Source organism: Podarcis pityusensis (genome assembly GCF_964106645.2).
Source record: "Podarcis pityusensis genome assembly, chromosome: 2".
In the NCBI taxonomy this organism is placed as follows: Eukaryota; Metazoa; Chordata; class Lepidosauria; order Squamata; family Lacertidae; genus Podarcis; species Podarcis pityusensis.
The window spans coordinates 110,174,954-110,196,306 of record NC_138029.1 but is presented as its reverse complement, the minus strand read 5'-3'; the positions used below and the strand labels follow the sequence as shown (position 1 = coordinate 110,196,306).

General features: G+C 46.4%; 1 protein-coding gene and 2 long non-coding RNA genes across 3 annotated transcripts in view; 2 read left to right on the top strand and 1 right to left on the bottom strand.

Annotated features, from left to right (window-relative positions):
* The window catches only part of LOC308470225, a 34,836-nt gene that overhangs the window by 1,004 nt on the left and 12,479 nt on the right, over positions 1–21,353 (top strand). The window lies entirely within an intron of this gene.
* The window catches only part of PPP1R18 (protein phosphatase 1 regulatory subunit 18), a 42,326-nt gene continuing 21,624 nt past the window's right edge, over positions 652–21,353 (bottom strand). Inside the window, exons 3-4 of the mRNA XM_080992258.1 lie at positions 4,610–4,817; positions 652–3,484 (exon numbers count right to left, since the gene is read on the bottom strand). Of these exons, the coding sequence (XP_080848384.1) occupies positions 3,465–3,484; positions 4,610–4,817 (228 nt within the window). The 3' untranslated portion in view covers positions 652–3,464. The remainder of the gene's footprint in view (positions 3,485–4,609; positions 4,818–21,353) is intronic.
* On the top strand, positions 14,987–17,443 carry LOC308470259. Its single transcript, XR_013982311.1, has 2 exons — positions 14,987–15,048; positions 16,632–17,443. It is a non-coding gene; the product is annotated as an uncharacterized lncRNA (long non-coding RNA).

Here is a 21,353-nt window from a genome sequence, read left to right as displayed (position 1 = left end):
GGACAGCCTTTTTCTTTTTATTGGCAAGCCACTGTCAAGTCAGTGTAGGCAATATTGAGCTACATGGACCAATGTATTTTCATTGTGTTCTAAATCACTTGGAGAACTTCAGGTAGCAAGTAACTTTTGTTGTTGCTTGTTGCTTGTTGTTGTTGTTGTTGTTTAGTCGTGTCTGAATCTTCGTGACCCCATGGACCAGAGCACGTCAGGCACTCCTGTCTTCCACTGCCTCCCGCAGTTTGGTCAAACTCACGACTAACAAGTGACTAAGAAGTCTAATAAATAAGAATATTAACAATCTGTACGTATTACTTCAACATGTGTGTGTGTGTGTGCGCGTGTGTGTGTTTTGATAGAGGGAGCTGGTGGGGGAATAGTTTTTATGGTGGGAGAGAATAAACTCTTTTTGTCCTGTGATTCTACAAGCCAACCCAGATTCCTCCTCCATCAGAGTGCAGAAGAGACACCCTTAAAGGTAGAAGAGCATCAGATTGCTTTGCTGGAACACGACATGTCCATGTAGTCCAATCGTGGCTTGTCCACGAGGGTGATGCCTGTCTTATTTGTCGCTAGTATTCAGAGGAATATGGCTTCTGTAAACAAAGAGTCCATTTAACTATCATGGCTAAGAGACAACAGAAGAACAATAGGTCAACGTGCAACATCATTCTGGTTTATTGTTAATAATAATAACAACAATACCATTTTTTTCAACAACAACACTGATGGAAATGGCTGGACACAGCTGCTTCGGCCCTTGCCCCACACACATTGATCTGCGCAGACCTCATTCCCCCCAGCAAAGAAAGAAACATCTGCTGTGTTCAATCATTCACTCATTCACCTGTTAATGGGCTCCAGACATGGCTGTTCCCGCAGTGCAAAATAAGGGGGGGAGAGGGAAATGATAATAACAACTGTGCACAGATAACAAGATAAATTAGCAAGGAAGGAAGGGAGAGAGAGAGGGAAAAAACAAGTGTAAAGTGTAAAGTTCCCTCTCATCAATGCCTCCTTCCACTCATTCATACTGTTTGCTCAGTCTACAACCTGCACTCTAAAGAAACAACTTTCTGCTCTCATACGTTGGCCAATCTTCTGCTCTGTGTATGCATCCTCTCCTGCAGATGAGTTGCGTTGTTCCTCAAGGCATTTAACCGACCAGTTTTCCCAGGTTTTATTCGCTCCAATTGTGGGGAGCTCCTGTTCACGAATTTAAAAAACTCCCCCAATTTAAGCTGGATGCTTCAGTTTAGTTACACATTTTCATCTAAGAGGATTAAAAAATATATGCATTGTGGTGTCACGGTGGGGCATTTGCCAAGGTCCTGAGGCTGCTCCACTTGTATATTATTTTTTGGCAGTGGACATTGGGCAATATGCCCTTGGTAGGCTGCTGCTTCCCTGAGAGGGCCAGTATTCTTGTCACTGCCACATTTAGCTTGCTCTCTATCTCCAGATATGGTGAACTTGTGGCCTTCCAGATTCTAGTGGATAACAACTCCCATCATCCCTGCTGGCTGAGGCTGATGGGAGATGGAGTTTGCTAACTTCTGGCAGACCAACAGGTTCCGCCATCCTCACTCTAGCCCCAGGTGCATTCTCACCCAAAGGGATACAGAGGGATACTGCACCTTCTCCATAATTACTCATCCAGAGAGGGAAGGTAAACAAGCAGTGGTACCAAAGAGGACAAGCACCTGGCTTTGTGGCTCGAGCAGTTGGCGATGGCTCCGCTACTGAGAAATGGGTCTCAGCAGTGGTGCTGATCCCTGAAGCTCTCACCTGAGACCAACAGCAGGGCCCACTCAAGAAACTGGATAAGACACCTTTGAACAAATGCACAACATGCTCTTTGACTTCCTCTTCACCATTATTGAGGTTCTTATTGTCATCGGCTGACTTAAATGACTGCTGAATTGGCAAAGAAAGATCCAGAACAGTAATGCCTGGGTTTGCTTGCATCAGTCATCTGGGGAAAGGATTGTGGAGTGCTCCTTCAGTTTGTGCGGCCCCCTTGCTGATGAAGGGGACTCCTGGTAATCTCTCATCTGAGGCTTTCCCCAAAGCCTGAAGCCAGCTCTGGAGAGCTGTTTATACTCTGAGCTGCAACTGCTATGCATTCAATCATTTCTGAAAGCTGTTCTCAGTTTTTAATCTCTGGGTCCACTTCTTTCCACTTCAAAATGCCACATGGCAAAAAATGGCAAATACTAATTAAGAAGACAGTTTGTAAAATAATATTTTTTTGGGGGGAGAAACAAACGAACCCAAACCCCTGTTTATCAAAATATCACTTCATTTTCTAACATTCAATCTGCCTCTTCATCGCCCGTCATTCAATCCCACGTGAGTGCTGAATCCCAAACAGGAAATGGTCATGACCACAACAGGAAGCTGCATTTTTCGCCTGGCTATCCCCACTGCACCCCCTGCATATTTTGCTTTGCTTCCAAACATGAACTGCCCCTGTCTGAAACAAAAAGAGGGGGGGAACCCCCCAAACGGCCCCAAAGAGCAACTAGCGCTGCCCACATGCAGATGGCCCTTCCCCATTGACCCACTTCCATGCCTGAATACTGAGCGCTCCTGCTTCAATGAACACCCAGGACCCCTCCCCATTTGCCCAGTAACATGCCTTATTACTCATGGCTCTTGGTGGAATAACTAGAGCCGTGGTATTTTGAATTGCCTTCCTCCAGAATGGCTTTGGGGGAAAAAGCAAGTAGAAAGCCCCCCCCCGAAATACTGATAGGCTGTGCGCCAACATAATGGTCCCTTCTCAAAGCTAGTTATTCCCTCCCCACCCTACTCCCCCCCTCCCCAAATCTCATCTCACTCACATGGCAGCAATTAAGTCCTACTGGACAATATTTTACAAAACAAACAAACAAACAAACAAACAAACCAACCCAATTACAGAAAAGTCCCTTGGCCAGTGAGGCTTTCAGCGGTATTTTGAGTGACAGCAGGAAGAAAGATATGACCATTATCATTAGCCCTTGTTTGAAACTCTGCAACCCCAGAGAAGTGTGCATACAAGGTTCAGTGCTTCCCCCTGCTGGCAGTTTTTAAATGAAGTATCTAAGTCGCTGCTGCATCAGATTCCTTGTTGGCTGGCAGTGCAAGGATAAGAGGAAAGTTGAGAGCGCCCTCTCCCAGCTAGGTTGGGCAGCGTCTCTCACATGATTTCAGTGCCAGTCAGATAGGGAAAAACATATGTATCAAAAGTGGGAGAGTATTTTCGGAGTGGTCTCCATCCGAAGGAAGAAATGCACCTGTAGCCCCAGGATAAAAGTGGTCGCCTCCCCACCCCTCTCAGTCTTTCATGGCCCCAGCTTCTTTCCTGGGTGCATAGTCACTGGAAGACGGAAAGAGATAAAAGGTCCAGTTGGAGGATTCAGAATGTGGCATGGAATCCTTGTGCATATTCCGCTGTTCTCTGCGACGGAGGCTTAACGGGGTTACCGCCGACAAGACTCGTCTGCAAAGAGGGAGAGAAGGAACACAGGCATTGTCAGCAAAAAAGGAAAGCATGAAGACCTAAGGAGTAATGAATGTTGAACCCCTTTTCACTAAATTGCTGGATTCTCGTCATCCTGGACCATTGGTTGTGAGGTTGGGGGTGACGGGAGTTAGGAGCCCCATCCGTCGCATAGGGCAGTGGTTCTCAAACTTTTTTCTCTGGGACACACTTTCAGAATAATAATTTGCTCACACCACACAATTTTTTTAAATTGATAATAAATACTTGGGTGCGGGGGAGACACTCTTAGGAATGCTATAACATAGAACACAACTACAGTGGTACCTCAGTTGTCAAACAAAATCCGTTCCAGAAAAACATTTGACTTCTGAAACGTTTGACAACCAAGGCACAAAGGGCAGTCTGCAAAGCCAATGGAGAAAATTGAAAGAAAAAAAAAATGCAGTAGAAGCCATTCAACTTCTGAGGCGTGTTTGAAAATGGAAGCATTTACTTCCGGGTTTTCGGCATTCAAAAACCAAAATGTTTGGCTTCCAAGACGCTCGAAAACCGAGGTACCACTGTACTTTATAATATGATCACAGGACACCCAGAAAGTATAAAAGAATGCAGCTGCACAGGAACATGAATCATTCCCAAAATATGATCATAAGCAAGCCTCTTACATATGTACCTTAAGTACCGGTATGTTTACAAACTCAGTGAGAGCTGTGAGCTTGCTTTTGCCAGCTAATCTTGTTTACATTAGATCTAATTTGAGACAAACTCTCGTCTTTTCATCTACACAAATGAAACGTTTAAACGTTTCTTTGATTGTCCTTGAACCTTACCTCCACGCTTCCTGCCACTTTGAGAACCACTGGTTGTAGGGAGTATTTAACAAGAGGGAGCCTTCAAGCACTCAGTTCCCCAGCTGCTTGCCGTGTGCCAAGCGGTCCAGTCTGAAAACAGACGTGTAGCAGCTCCAAGTGATTTAAGCTCTCAGTGAGACCCAACATTGGATCTGCAAGGCTTTCCCTCTTTCCAGACTGCGTAACCGCCTGCCAACCTGCCTCTCAGGAACTCATGAAGCTGCCTTATACCGAAACCAGCCATAGGTTCGTCTAGATTGCCCGTACTCGCCTACAATGAGGGGTTTGGTCCTCAGCAGGCCCGGGAGGCCCCGATGAAGCAGCAGCATCTCCTCCTCTTCATCTTCATCATCCCCATGGGGGTTGGTGCAGGTCAGAGGCTCTGACTCATCAGGAGGCCCATATTCTTCCAGCAAGGAGCCCTCTGACGGATACTGGAAGGTCCTCTCCAGCTGGTTCTCGCTGAACGAAATCTTAAGCTGTGTGGAAAAGGAGAAAGCTGGTTAGATCTCGAGTTCCACAGTGTTCTGCTCTGTCATCTCCTCCTCCTTTTCTGGCCATGCAAGATCAAGCCACGGAGCCAACCTCTCACTTGATGGGGGCAGTCAACAGCATGTCCTCCAGATGTTGGGCTCCAACTTCCATCAGTCCCAGCAAGCACGTTCCTCCCATCAGGAACGACAGGAGTTGAACAGCTGGAGGATGCTATACAGTGGTACCTTGGGTTACATACGCTTCAGGTTACAGACTCCGCTAACCCAGAAATAGTACCTCGGGTTAAGAACTTTGCTTCAGGATGAGAACAGAAATCGTGCTCCGGTGGCGCGACAGCAGCAGGAGGCCCCATTAGCTAAAGCGGTGCTTCAGGTTAAGAACGGACCTCCGGAACGAATTAAGTACTTAACCCGAGGTACCACTGTATTGGCGCACACACTGTGCTAGGTTAAACCAGTGGGTCCCTTTCCTTCAGACAGGAGCATCCATCAGGAAAAAACCACCTGCAAGTTGCGGGCGGCACCCCAGGGGACTGTGCTGCGTTGTGAGTTTTGTTTTGTTTTGTAGAGCAAATGTCTCCTGGTTACAGAGATATACCCTGCCGGGTCAGCAGCAGGGAGGCAGAATGGTGGGTTGAAAGGTGGGAAAGGCAAGAAGAAACAGGAAAGCACAAGCTTCGGGGACTGGGAGTGAGGAGATGACCTGAAAATAAAGACAACAAAGAGTTTTGTGGCAACTTAGCTGTGGCTAGACTGTTGGCGGGGGCAGACTCCTGTCAGCACATAACACCAGTGCTTAAAAGCTTTTACTGGCTGCCCATATGTTTCCAGGCCAGTGTTCAAGGGTCTTGTATTAATTTACAAGGCCCTTAACAGCTTAGGCCCAGGAAACCTTAAGGACCCCTTGATCCTTTATATCAGGGTTTCCCAGACTTGGGTCTCCAGCTGTTTTGGGACTACAACTCCCATCATCCCTAGTTAGCAGAACCAGTGGTCAGGGATGATGGGAATTGTAGTCCCAAAACAGCTGGAGACCCAAGTTTGGGAACCCTGCCTTATATCACTGAGATCTTTGTGGGGAGGGGGGCCACCAGGTGGCGCATTGGAAGATGGCCAACAATAACATCTCTCTGACCCATACGAGGTAATTAAGAGGCTGCTATGGGAAGTATGCAGTCTTCCTACCCCCCCAAGGAGATGGGGGGGCTGCCTTGCCAGCGGTGTCCACAATGCACCCCCGGATTCGAGAGATGGGGGTGCCGGACACTTGGCACGAGCCCTCGATGAGGTCAGCTCTTCCTGACGCCGGTTCCAATCAGCGCGTGCTGGCTTGCTTTAGCTCGGAATTTTAATTGGAAACATATGATTGGAATGAAGCTAAAGCACATACATCAAGCAACGCTCGGGAGATAAGACTGCTGACTAATGGATCTCTGTGACCGGAGTGACGGGTGGATAAGTAAATCATCTGATGAACCACCATTAAGAGATTGTATGTTCGGAATGAAGGGGGGTGGAGGAAAAAACTTTTCTTTTCTCTGCACTATGTGATATTAATAACCCTCCACCCCAGAAAGAAATAAGATTGTTGCGTTTTACTAATCACAAGCAGGAATTCAAGAACTGTGTGGGGTGGATTATAGCTAAAGAGATGATTGTTAAACAATGAGAATGGAGGAAAATTTTATGACGCAGTTTAAAATGGCGTCTCGCTAAGACAGGCTTGCCTGAGAAAGAAAGACAGGGGGAGGAGAATCAGGACCATTGGAATGAGAAGGATGGTTGGAATGTGATCTTAACCTGACAGAGCCCTCCTGATATACTTAGCAAGCCTGAGAAAATTAAAGGACAGACCGAAGATTAATTTTTTATGGAAGCGTGGAATAGCGGTTGTCCCTGAGCGATATGATCTTTGGAGAGTACAAAACCCACACAGAGGATGCCTGTCTCTAATCTGCTTGTGAAGATTATCAGAGATCGCAAAGAAAGGAATATACGATAACAACAAGAAGGTGAAGAAAGTAATAAAGGACTATCTGGATCGAACTGGATAGAATTGTTTAATTAAAGCAGCAATATAAGTGATGTTTGGACTCGTTCGGAGCTTGATGTATGGGTACCCCCAACAAAATTTAAAATTTGGCTGTATAATTTGGAACTAATGTGATTTGGACAATGTGATGTGATTGGCCTGTTAATAAAAATTATTTTTTAAAAAAAGAGATATTTGTGGGGAGTCTCTGTTGGCTATCCCCCATGGCTCAGAGGTACAGCTTGTCACAAACAGAAGCCTTGCATTCTGTGCTATGGGCCCAATTCTGTGGAACTCTTTCCAAAGTCTTTCCTATTTCAGCAGGCATTTGAAGGTCTGTCTCTATGATGAATTTTAATCATCCCTTTTCTCTGTCTATTCTTAATGTTTATGCACACAGCCTAGGAATTTGGCATACCAAATGGCGTACAAATACGTGGAATGAAATAAAAACTAACAAGCTGATTATGCCACAATAAGCTTGCCAGTCGTTTGGGCGCTGCAAGGTTCTTTGTTGGTTCTGCTGGGGGAAAAACCAAAACACATTCCTACTCCTTCGGGCATCATAAAAATAAAGGAGGTTGCCTAGCCTTCCTTGCCCGGTAAGTCACTGCTGCTGCCTGCCAGCATGTGTCGTCCCCTCCCTTATGCACACACATGCTCAACCCCCATGGCAAAATATAGAGTGGAAGCTGCAGCAGGAGATAAACCTCGGAGGAAATGAGATTAAACTGCCCCACCCCCACCCCTGCAGCGGAAGAGAGTCAAGCAACCATTCTCAAGGGCAGGCGTCCTCTGAGACCCGTCACCTTGGCGAGCGCTGAGAGCATGGCAGTCCAAAATAGCATGCAGAAAGAGGAGATAGAATATGCTGCCTGCGGGGGGCCGGTAAGGACCCAATATATTCTGACAGGCTCTCAGTAGTGGACATTGGGCCTCAGGAGGAGCAGTTGATCATAAGTAGAGCTTTGCTGGATCAGACCAAAGGAGCAGGATCCCCATGGAGACCAGGCGAGCACTGAGCATGGGGTGTTTTCGCAGACCTTTCTGCCTACCCTGACATTTCCTGGCTGTTGATATTGTTTGGATCCGGCAGCTGCAGTTGTTGAAATTCTTTGGCAATTTGAATGTTTAAACTGTTATTTATCGGTCTTCACGGTCTTGTGGCTATTGGGTGCTGCTCTGAGATTTATAGACAAAAAAGTCTCTTAAAAGATTTTAAAATAAATAGATACATCCAATTCAGTGTGTTCCTCCCAAGGGGCCAACCAGATGCCTACTGAAAACCCCCCCAGGAGGATGTGAGTGTAAAAGCACTCTTGGCTTGCCTCTAATCCTGCAGGTAGCATATAGCCATCTTGACTAGAAGCCATTGCCTGCTTTAGCCTCCATGAATTTGCCTAATCTCCCTTCAACCCATTGGTAGTGTAGTGGTTCTAGGGGTTGCTCGTGCGTAAGCCGGTGCAAACACCTGGCTGGGTTGCCTGAGTGAACCTTTTCTGTCCGGACAGCCACTCACCCGTGGCTGTCTCAATCGCTGGCAGAATCCGTCAGTGGGCGTTTCTTAAACTTCTTCCAGCAAAGAAGCTCTTTGACGCCTAGTCTCCTCCTACTCTCTCTGCGCGAAAGCCTTCTGCGCAAGGAGGGCATAGGCAGCGGAGGACCTCTACTCTCCCCGCTGGTCCCCGGCAAGGAGTCATGGGACCGCCTCGCCGCTTCCCCCATCTGCCCCCCTTCTCCACTGGTGCTACGCTGATTCTCTTCCCCAGAAGTTGGGCTGCCTCTCCCAATCCCGGGACGCTCTCTGGAATCCCTCTGGAGCTTGCTCTCTCCCTCTGGCACTGATGGCAGTTCCCTGATAGGTAGGTTGGCAGTTATCTCAGTCAGCTACTCTCGTTACCAAACATCTGGCACAGAAAGACAGTGGTGCAATCCCAATTTGCCCAGGTTGCCTGTAATACTGTAGAAGGCTAGCCCATGGGGGCGTCCTCCAGATTTTGTAAACTAAAACTCCCATCTTCTTTGACCACACTGGCCAGGCTGGCTGAGGTTGATCGGAGTGTCAGCCCACAACATCTGGAGGGTCTCATGTCCCCCAGCAATGGACAAATGGAATTGATCAAGAACCCCAACCTTCCCCACCCCAGTGCTTCATCCCTGCATGCATCTAGCAAACATACGGAGAACGTCTGAAGAAAGAAAGGTTCTCGACTTCCGCTGAGACATCTGGGCCAAGAGACCTGGCTTTCAAAGGTCAGGAAATGTGGCTTCTAGACAGGCTTAAAACTCAGTAACTTGCGGAGGCCAAAATTCAACAGATTATGTTTAGCCCTATTAATCAATTTCCTTGCTATAAAAACCTAAGTGCCTTGCACCGAGTCCAGCATCCTGTTTCTCACACTTCTGGGAAGGCTGCTAGCAGAGCAGGAAAACAATCACACTCCGCACCTGTGGAATTTCCATAAGCCACATAGCAGCAAAGCAAAAAAAAAGCTATGGCAGGGGAAAATAAGGTCACCGGGAAAAAGGTGGTCAGAGTTCATTCATCATTTTTATTTTTGTAAATTGACGCTGCACATCAAGGCTGGGGGATAGCTGCCCCTCCCCAGATGTTGCTGAACACCAATTCCCATCCGCCCCAGCCAGCACAGCCAACGGTCAGGGGTGATGGGAGTTGTAGTCCAGCAACATCTGGCGGGCCAATGGTTCTGCAGCCCTGAATGACACGACCTCATTGCTGCTGCTACCTGGAACAAGGAAGACCCAGAATGACCTAAAGATAGAATCTCAGGCAACACAGGAAGTCATGACTTAAGGCGCTGCCTTGCACAATTTGTTTGCTGTACAAGCAGGGGAAATCATGTACTTCAGAAGGATGGTGTGAGAAAGGACACGATAGGGATTGTAAAGTGCTTAACTTACAGAGCTTTAAACGTCCTCTGTAAATGATTAACTGTAACTTTACAAAGCTGAGCTCAGAATGGACCACGGAAGCCCAGACTTTGTTTTTGATTTTGTCATAAAGTCCTGCTGGTTCTGGCAGGCAGGGATGAACCCCTTAGAAGCCCCCCCTCCCCCATTGCTGTTTTAAGGACCCAGTTTCCAGATTGTTGGTTCAGGCCGCTGATGCCATCAACGTGCTCCTTCCCAGGCCCCCTATGTTTAGCGACCTAGGGGGTCCTTGATCTTCCCAAGTGTTCCCATGGGAATTAATCCAAGCTAATCTCAATTAACTGAAGTCTATTAATGACCCAGGGAAGAGAAGATTTGTTTGTAGACTGAACAGGGAAGAGAAAAGCCTTGCCGAATGGCATGGGGAGGGTATGTTGGAAATGGCTTGTGCCTTCACAACAGAAAGGAAAAGGGGAAACAGTTCCACAGTCCGGCGGCAAACATTGTCACTTGCTGAATAAATTCAAGCTGCTGTTCCAGTCACAGGAAGCAGTTAAAAAACAAAAACTTGCCAGTTCTAGTTATGGGCCTGACCACGAAGAGTCACACCTTCAGAAATGGGGGTGGGGTGTTGGTCTACACCAGGATTTACCAAATTTGGGTCTCCAGCTGTTTTTGGACTACAACTTCCATTGTTCTTAGCTAGCAGAACCAGTGGTCAGGGATGATTGGAAATGTAGTACAAAAACAGCTGGATACACAACACACACAGAAGAATGCAGCAGAACGAGGTGGCATGAATTCTGGTACGGTATTCTGATATTTGCAATTTGATGTACTTGGATTTTGTTTTGTTTTTAACATGGGAAGGGTTTTAAGCAAAAGTGGGGGGGGGGAGTATCAGTAGGCGCAAAAGCTCACCTTTTAAAAACTGGCTTCACTTTGCTTTTAACAACATGTTGTCAAATATTACCAGGTGATCATGCTAATCCTTGCTTGGAAAGCTTCCAAGCTGATGATAAGAGCACAGAAGATCAGTCTATTTCATTTGGTCCCCCCCGCCCTCTGGTTATGTAGAAGCTATCCTTTGAGAACTATGATGATATGCGGCTTAACCTCAAAACCTATTTTCAGCCTCTAGACTACAGCACACAAAGTAATACTAGAATGCCACAGAACATGTGCAGAGTGCATTTTCCACACCACCAACACAAAGAAAGCAGCCATTGTGCCTTATCTCAAAATCGTGATGGGATGGGATTACATAGGCTACTCAATGAGGGCCAAAATGGACTAGGGAGTGGGGAGAAAGGTTAATTTCCCTTCCACTTTTACCACAGCCAGTCTGATTTGGGGCTACCCGTAGACATATGTGATTTGCGAAAATAATTTCCAGCAGAATTTCATGGCTGAGGGATCTAACTAGCTGCTGCACCACAATAAGAATATACAATGGTACCTTGGTTCCCAAACTTAATCCGTTACAGAAGTCTGTTCCAAAACCAAAGCGTTCCAAAACCAAGGTGCACTTTCCCATGGAAATTAATGCAAAATGGATGAATCCATTCCACACTTCTTAAAAACAACCCCTAAAACAGCAATTTAACATTGATTTTACTATTTAACAAGACCACTGATCCATAAAATGAAAGCAATAAGCAATATACTGAAGTCACACAGTCCATCAATCAGTAGCTGAACTGGGTTCCACACAGTCACAAAAACAAAACAAAAAAAGCTGCAAAAACAAAAATGCAAAATAAATAGCAAAAACAGGCAGACCTCAGTGTAACACTCCAAAACGGAAGTGTGGCACTCAAATCAGAAGCGTAACACTCAAAACAGAGCACATTCGACTTCCAAAAAAAGTTCGCAAACCGGAACACTTACTTCTGGGTTTGCAGTGTTTGGGTTCCAAGTTGTTTGAGTACCAAGGCATCTGACAACCAAGATATCTGTAGTGGTATATGAGAGGAATAGCTCAGTCGATAGAGCATGAGACTCTTAATCTCAGGTCCATGGGTTTGAGCCCCATAGGCCAGTGGTATCCAAACTTTTTTCAAAGAGGGCCAGATTTGATGAAGTTGTTGACCTTGGTGGTATAGCAGAAGCTGCAGGGCTCCTGGGCGTCTGTCTCCTGCCCACCCAGGGCTGTTTTGGTGGAGTGGGTGACTCAGAACGGGTGCATTCCTCGGTGAGGAGGGAGGAAATGCAAAATTCAAGACAGAAGAGGGAAGGAGGGAAGGGCAATGAGAAGGCCAAGGAAGGGGATGCCCACTGATGGCAAGGATCAGATGTGAAACAGTACAGGGGAAAGAACAAGAAATTGGCATGGGTGTAGCCAGGATTATTGGGGGGGGGGCAGTACCGACATGATTGATCAGTTAGTTAAGTATTTCTATTGTTTTACTTGATGGGGGGGCAGCTGCCCTCCGCCTTGGCTACACCCATGGAAACTGGCTTCTGAGTTCTCACCTAAACCATCCCTAAACAAACCAACAGCCAGCCCATTATCTAAGCGCTGATCCTTCTGTAGTCAAAACTGCACAACCCACGCAAACAAGAGGAAGGTACCGACCAGTTTGTGGAAACTCTGAAAGGTTTGCCGGAAGCTCACAAATCTTTAGAGGGGAAAAGGAAATAAAAAAGAGGAGGGAGATCCTAAAACAGCTGCTCAGTGTCTGCAGAACGCTGACTGTCTTTCAGGGAGGGGGAGAAATTTAAAAAACTGGGGGTGGGGACAGAAAAGGACTGGAACTCTGAATAGAAGCACTTCACGCTGCAACATTTGTTTGTTTTTCCTTTCAGGTCTCCCAGTTTCCTTTTTCCTTTGTAATTATGTCTGCTTTTGGCTAAACCTCTTAATCTTTGTCCCAAACCGGTGCCACTTTTAAGTCTATTTAAGTTGCATGGCCTTGCTCGCATTTCCCCCTTGTTACTCTTGCTCACCCCACCACGTTAGTTATTCCCTTGGGTTGTAATCTCTTCCGACGTCAGGGAACTGTCTTTTTGGGCCTCTGAAACCCTGCACAGTGCCCCATACCCTCAGAAGTATTAAGTTATATTGATGGTTGTTCCTGCACTGCAGGGGGTTGGACTAGATGACCCCTGGGGTCCCCTCAAATTCTATGACCCATGTATTGGTTATCTTAACTGATGGCCAGCTGTCACTCAAACGGCATTGAAAATATGTGTGGATGGTGCTGTGGCACAGATGAGGGATAATGCAGCAAAGTTCACTAGATGCTTAGATGCGAGTGTTGCTGGCACGGCAATCCTAGGTTGTTTTGTCTACCGCAAGCTTGCAGTTGCGAGTGCTTGTTGAATCTACTTTGCATGGTGAGGGAGAGCTCTGTTTCATCAATTGCTAGAGAACCCCTTCCTCTCTAATAAGGATCTGAACACTGTCATCTGTTGCCTTGGCAACAGGATCTACAAGGAGCAAGCCTTGAAAATTATCCAGGATAGCACAGAATTCTGCACTTAAGATTGCTTTTGCGCTGGGAGCAAAACAACACTATTCTCGGCTCTGCTGGGTCCTTGCTAAGATTTCGGAGCTGAGCTTTAAAGTAGAGATGGGGAACTTTGTGGCTCTCCAAGTGTTGTTGGATCACTCCTCACTATGCTAGCTGGGCCTCATGGGAGTCAGAGTCCAACAATACCTGAAGAGCCACAGGTCGCCCATCGTATCAACAGGAGTCTGTCTTTAAAGAGAACCTACACCTATGTGGCATAGCGGTTAGAGCAGAGCTCCAGATGCTGAACTCCAACTCCCATCATCCCCAGTATTGACCACCCTGGCTGGGGCTGATGGGCATTGTAGTGAAACAACATCTGGAGGGCACCCTATTCTCAGCCGAGCCTTTTGCAGGGCTGTTGTGAGAATAAGGAGAGCAGCAAAGAAAGAGCTAAGCTCATCACCCTCACAGCCTTTCTCAACCTGTGGGTCCCCAGACGTTGTTGAACTACAGCTCCCATCACCCCTAGCTAGGAAGCCCAGAGCTCAGGGATGATGGGAGTTGTAGTCCAACAACATCTGGGGACCCACAGGTTGACAACCACTGTAAGGAAAGGTAGGATTAAGTAACAATAAACAAATACTTCATTTGACTTGTCTTCTCCCGTACATTCCGTCTTGCTATCCAAGATCTGGGAGAAAAGTCTCTGCTTGAAGTCCCACTGATGGCGCAGAAAATAAATAAAAGAGAGAGAGAGGGGCTGTCTCTATTGTGGCACCCAAGCTGCAGAACTCTTTCCCAGGAGAAGGCCATTTGGCCACCCCCGTAGTAACAGCATTTTGCTGGCGACTGATGTCATTTGATGTTTTACAAAGCTTTTCCTGGCAGTCAGCACAAGACAGTAATATGCTTATAATCATAAACGTTCTTTGGACTCATTATTTTACTGTTCTTGTGGTGTGCTTAGGTTTTGTTGTGACTGATTTTATTGCTTTTATTTTTTATTTTTTTTAAAAAACCCTTTTTGTTTTAGTCGCTATGTACTGATGAGTAATTAAATAGACGGTGGCTTTTACCGCTGGGGCGCTACAAACAGTTTCGTGGTGTATTTTTATGCTGCTGCTTTGAATTTAATGCCAGCTTTTAGTGAGTTTCGGCGCTTTTGAGGCAGCCTTGCATTTTTTGAAGGCTTTATGCTGTCTCAGGTACTTCCTGGCAGAGTGGCAGCATATATGTAGCCTCTCAGTCTTGCACAGGACTCTCAAAGTGGCTCACAAGCATAATAAAACAAAATAAATGAAAACAAATTGGCGTTACAAAACCAGTATCATCACAAAGCAGACCTCCAGGCAGCATGAAAGGTGTGAATGAATGAATGATGGGTTTAATTTAGCAGGCCAGTTCAAACATAAAGGAGATGAAACACCAACCAAAAAATGTTGCAGCAATTCCCCAACCACCAGGAGTGCTCTTGTTCAGGGCTCCAGCCAGCCTGCAACACGAGCCTTGGAGTGCTGTTTATATCTATTGGGATTGGATGGAAGAAGGGTTCAAGAATCATAGAGCTGGAAGGGACCCAAAGGTCATCTAGTCCAACCCCCTGCGAAGCAGGAATCTCAACTTAAGCATCTATGACAGATGGCCATCCAACCTCTGCCTAAGAAAGAAGAAGGCACCTCCCCCCACCCCCTTTCGGCTGACTTGCCTCTCCTGCTACTGCCAACGTGTTTAACTGCATCTCCAATCAGCTCTGGTCAGCACAGCCAATGGTCAAGCCTGATGGGAGCTGTAGTCCAACATCTGGAGAGCAACCCACTGGCACTAGAAGACTCAGGTATGCAGTTGGATCCCAGTCCCAAAGGGATGAGATTGCGGTTTGCTTTACTTCCTGCAGCTTTTGAACATCAAGTCATTCATTGATTGAACCCTAATCTGCCCCATTTACAGGATTGTTACTAGAGAGATGGGCGTGATAGCTATAATGCTATGATTCTTTAGATCTGAGGTCCTCCATCATGACACCCATAGGCTAGGATTGCCATTTGGGGGGGGGGTCAAAGCTGTTGAGCTTTTGGGGGGAACATCTCCCCCCCTCCCCATATGTCCAGGTTTTCCCAGACATTTTACCAATTCAGCAAAAATCCACCCGGACGCCATTTCTGCAGCCCGATTCCCATATGTGTCCGAGAAAACCCGGACATATGGCAGCCCTAACAGCACTCTCAGACACCTCTCTTGTTGCCTGCTCAGGCCCCCTGTCCCTCCCAATGTTTAAAGAGGGGTTTGGGGGAGGGATGCTGCCTGATCTTTTATCTGTTCTGAGGTGTGTCTTAAGTGTTTAGCCTGTGGGTTTTTTTTTTCTGGAGTGGGGTGCTTCTAAGCATCATATTTCTATTTGGAATGGATATTCACTGCCATGCCAATTCTTTTTTCCTGTTTCATTTCTCTTTATCTCAATTTGCAAACTTAATATCCTTCTGCATATTAACCCCTGGCCATTGGCCATACTGTCTGGGGTTGATGGGAGCTAGAGTTTCACATGTGCAAGACCGCAGGTTGTGCATCCCTCGCCGATGGGATGTATCCCATTGGAGCTTTTATCTCTCCTGGAGCCCTGACCATCGTAGGCGTAAAGGGGCTGTCAGAGAAAAGGGGCTTCATTTTGGGGTGAGGAGGAGTGGGGCAACATGTCCAGTCTGAAAAGCAGGCAGGTCACGCTGTAGCTCTACCTCTCCAGCCAGGATATTCTTAACAAAGAACAGCAGCATAGGCGGAGGTGAACTCTTTCATCTGCAGTTCCATTTTAATGCCACCTTTGTTGTCCAGCACAATTTAGCTTCACCCAGGTCTGACTCTAAAGCTCTTCCATAAAATGTGTGTGTGTGTGTGTGTGTGTATATGTGTATGTATGTATATATATGTATATATATATATATATATATATATATAAACACATTTCTGCCTACAGCCTTAGCTATAAATCCCCATCTCTCTCCAAGGGCTCACCTGCACTACACACTTAAAGAGGTATCATGCAGCTTTAAACTGTCATGGCTTCCCCAAAGAACCTTGTTGCTGGTTAAAGGTGCTGAGAGTAGTTAGCGGACCCCATTTCCCTCTCAAAGCTACAATCCCAGAGTGATTTAACAACCAATTCGTCTTCCCAGGGAAATTTCGGAATTTTAGCTCATTTTTTGGGGGGGGGGAGGCGGGGCAGGCGGAGCCATGACTTTTAAAAGTGGTATGATACTGCTTTAAGTATACAGTGCAGATGGGGTCTAAGTCGGCTTGCCTTTGAGGATGTGAGGCTTTCTGGAGTAGGGGAGTAAAGAAACGGGATTGTACTCCATAGATATCTTTCGCACCCTTTTCCTGAGGAGCTTAGAGTGTCTCACGTGCCATCCTTTATCGTCACAGCGACCCTGCAGGGGAGATCAGGCTATGAGAATGATGAAAAGCCCACAGTCACCCAGTGAGCTTTGTGGAAACATTTGAAGGCAGGCGTCTCTGGTTTAAGGCCACCACAAGACTAACATACACAAGGCTACAACCTTGTTCTCTGCACCAATCAATGCAGGCTGGGAAACAAATGTCTCTTTGGCTTATATATAGATTGAGAAACGGCGACTGTTTCAGGCCCGCCCAACGAGCAACCACTTCACTGCAAGCACGAAAATCCACTCTGACTGCAAGTACAGAAGAGCGGTTAACGGGCATTTAAAGCTTAACTAGCTCAGACTCTGATCTCAGCCACATCCACACAGTTAACTTCTGCTTTAACAAGTACCCATTTAAGTCCTGAATGCTCTGCAACTCCTGTACACCAGAAGTAAGTCAAGTGAGGAAAATGGATTTCTCTTTAAAGAGCGGTTTGCAGCAGTACACAAACAAGGCCTGCTCTTTCTTCTTCCCAGAATACTGAGACCGTCCCCCTCAGGGCCAAACTACACTTGATACGAGAGACATGAACTAAAAAAACAACAAGTAGAAGTTTTCGTTTTGTTTATCTAACAAAAGGTAAGGAGTGTGCGCCATTTTTTCAGAGAAGGCAATGCACGAGGAGATATAATCCGCCCTTCCCCAGCTGCAATCTTGATGAAAATCAGCCCCCCCCACACCTATAGGAGCTTTTAATTGCAAGGGGAAGGAAGAATTCAACCTTGTGTGCTGCTGCTCTGATGACACCCCCCTTAAAAAAATTATTAAATAAACCCAGTTGTGCTTTGTAATGATGCCGTCAGAGAGAGCGTAAATTTCACAACAGGAAGCAGAGCAGGAAAGGAGATATTTTTCTTGCACCTTCACTGAGGACCAAACACGGGAGGTCGCCTTATATTGGGGTCAAACTATTAGTTCCTGTAACTCAATATTGTCTGCTCTGACTGGCAAGGTCTTGGTTAAATGTCTCTCCTGTTACCTGCTGCCCGAGCCATTTAGCTGGAGATACCAGGGAATGAATCTGATATTGTCTGCATGCAAAGCAGGTTGTCTCGACTGGTGAGCCAGGATACTTCTTGCCAGTCTGGAAGTGGCACGAGAGATCTAGGATTAGGATATCTTGCAATTACTGTCGGGCTTCTTTTTTTTAATTGCCACCTCCGTACGGCGGCTTTGAAGATCGGGGAATTTGCCTATGGGAGAGGCCTGAACGTAGGAAGCTGTCTTCTACTTAGTCAGATCATTGGTTCATCTAGTTCAGTACTGTCTTACACTGGCTGGCAGGGGCTTTCCAAGATTTCAGAGTAGGTTCTCGCCCAGTCCGGCCTGGAGATGCTGGGGGTTGAGCCCTTGCTCAACATCTACTCCTCTAGTCCTTGTTCTGATCTTAATTCCCCATCCCTAAAAGCTGCTATTAGCTGGGGAAGAAAGGATAGGCAGCTACAACACATGAATGCTATTGTGTGGGGCTGAGGGCCCATTCTACGAACTCCTATATGCAAGAAATGGGTAGCAAATTCATTTTACGAGTGTGGAATCCTCTTATGTACAGGAAGAAGCAGGTTAAAAGGAACCATCAGCTTTCTCAAGATGTGCAGAGCATGCAACCCTACTACCGGGTTTTGCTTTATTATGATCTCATATGAAAGGTTATCTTAGGCACAAATACGACCAGAAACACTTCCAGACTGGTAGATGAGTCACATTTCTTCTCCACAACCCCACCTTGCCCTCCAGCCACCTCCTCTGGATTAAAACAGGAAAATACTCTCGTACCAAGAAGGTGGTAAGGAAAGGGCAATCTCTACTCCAGACCCTGCAACCCCAGTCCATGACTCATGTAGAGATGAACAGGCAGCCTCCTCTAAGAATGAGTGGTTCTTTTGTTGCTTTATTAGGAGTGCATCTGCAGCAGCACAACTGGCCGCCTTCATCTGCCCCAGCTGCAACAAAACATGTCTCTCCCGCATCTACAGCCACAGCAGGCGCTGCAACTGCTCAACAGCTTGATCTCACCCTGCAAGGTGCACTCCATTGTCTCCTAAGACAGACGGATGTCAACTAATTAGGAGTGACGCTGGCATCCAGTGCTGGAAATAATTTCCTGCCTCCCACGCAGGGCAGAGAACGATGTAACACAAAGAGATACAACAGGCTACCTCCTTTGCCGGTAAATCCTCTGGGCTCACAGGAACTTTTAATTATGTCATTAGTTTATTTCTCATAGCAGTACTCTTCTGGGACACCAGCGTGCTGTGGTGTACCATTTAGGATTTACTGGCTCTAATCCTGCCCTCTACCCTGCCGAGACAGGATCTTCTTATCTCTAACCCACATTAATTCCCTGCAGATTAACCCACATTTATCCCAACCGATAAGACTGCTGCAAGCAGAAGCGAAGTGGCCTACAACAAAGACCTCTGCGGTTCTGGAGGAAGTGCCTTAAAATAAGAGAATCACCTGCAAGCTGAACCGTTAATGATTTGAACCGAAACTGCATGCGTGTAACAAACACCCTGTGACTGCTGCCTTATACCAAGTCAGAACATTTGGTCTACAGAGCTCAGCAGCTCTTCAGGCAGAAATCTCTCTGAGCTGATGGGAGTTGGAATCCAATGTCTGAAGGGCCACAGATTAGCCGGTGACAACCTCTCGGCCAAACCTACCTTGCAAGGGTGAAAGAGGGGGAGGAAGCACATTTGTGACTTTTCCTTTTCCTGAATTTATTTCTTTCCTTTTTTAAAACTTTTCTTTATAATTTCAAGAAAGTAATAATCATAAACGAATAAGAATAAAAATGTGCACCCCACCACTGAGGCCATTCCATTGTAAATATCCAACCTCCCAAAATTTCAACACCTCTAGCAATGGTTTGACCCATTTCCGTTTTAACAGTACAATTTCTGCAAACAACCCTCTATATCTCCTCAAAATCATTTCTCCTGCATATTCCCCATCTTACATTAATGCCACATGCTAATTTATCATTATTAGCTATATCCCATACCTCTTTATACTATTCTTCCATTTTATATTCTGCTTGCCCCTTCCACTTCCTAGCTATCATAATTCGTGCAGCTGTCAATAAATTTGTAAGCAAGTCCTTCATAGCCTGCAAACCTTCTAAAGGTAAAGGGTAAAGGGACCCCTGACCGTTAGGTCCAGTCGCGGACAACTCTGGGGTTGCGGCGCTCATCTCGCTTTACTGGCCGAGGGAGCCAGCGTACAGCTTCCGGGTCATGTGGCCAGCATGACTAAGCCACTTCTGGCGAACCAGAGCAGCGCATGGAAATGCCGTTTACCTTCCCGCTGGAGCGGTACCTATTTATCTACTTGCACTTCGTGATTTCGAACTGCTAGGTTGGCAGGAGCAGGGACTGAACAATGGGAGCTCACCCCGTCGCAGGGATTCGAACCACCGACCTTCTGATCGGCAAGCCCTAGGCTCTGTGGTTTAACCCACAGCGCCACCCGCGTCCCCTGCGAACCTTCTACCCCCTCGTAAATTGATAACAATGCTACCTCTGGACTTTCGGTCAGCTTTAACCCAGTGATTTCTGTTATCTCCTTAAACACCCTTTGCCCCCCCCCCCAACATTGTACATATTCGTGACTTTCATGAAAAGCGTGAAAGCAGTTCAGACGCTGGTGACTTGGAGATTGTACAGTGGTACCTCGCAAGACGAATGCCTCGCAAGACAAAAAACTCGCTAGACGAAAGGGTTTTTTGTTTTTTGAGCTGCTTCGCAAGACGATTTTCCCTATGGGCTTGCTTCGCAAGACGGAAACGTCTTGCAAGTTTGTTTCCTTTTTCTTAACACCATTAATACAGTTGCGACTTGACTTCGAGGAGCAACTCATAGAACGTGGTGTGGTAGCCTTTTTTGAGGTTTTTAAAGACTTTGGTGATTTTTGAAGCTTTTCCAAAACTTTCCCGACACCGTGCTTCGCAAGACGGAAAAAATCGCAAGATGACAAAACTCGCGGAACGAATTAATTTCGTCTTGCGAGGCACCACTGTATTCCTGCAAGGCACTCCATGTGGAGCTTCCCTTGCACTTCATCAGAATGTTGTAGTTAGCGTAGAATGCTGCAGAACAGTTGCTGTCAGGAGTGAGAGCTTGTCAGCATCTGCCACCACTGCTCAGAGATCTGCCCCGGTCGCCGATTTGCTACTGGGCCCAGTTCAAGGTGCTACTATTGAATCATAGTTGGAAGGGACCCCCAAGGATAATTTTGTCCAACCTCCCGCAATGCGGGGAATCTTTTGCCCAATATGGGGCTCAAACCCACAACCATAATATTTTACAGGATCACCTTGCTTTATATATGCCTTATCAAGCACTTTCACCTGTGGAACTGCCACCGTTACAGTGCAACACAATACTTGCAAGAAATCAGTATTTTAGTGTCGCAGCGCACAAACTTTGGAACTCACTGCAGGTGCCTTCACCATACTGCTTTTGGCACATGCTTAAAACAATTCTGTTTAGGTAGCATTTCAAAAAATAAAAGCCAGGACACCCTGTTGAGCTTTCTTTTTTTAAAGGCCCACCTTCCGGACTTCCGCCTTTGAAATCCTGGTAATGTTTGAGAATATCCAGACATATGGCAGCGCTAGTTTAGGCAGGTCTGTACCAGACATCTTACATGTGTTTTCTTTCTATCTACGGCTGGTTTTAATCGCCTTTACAACACAGC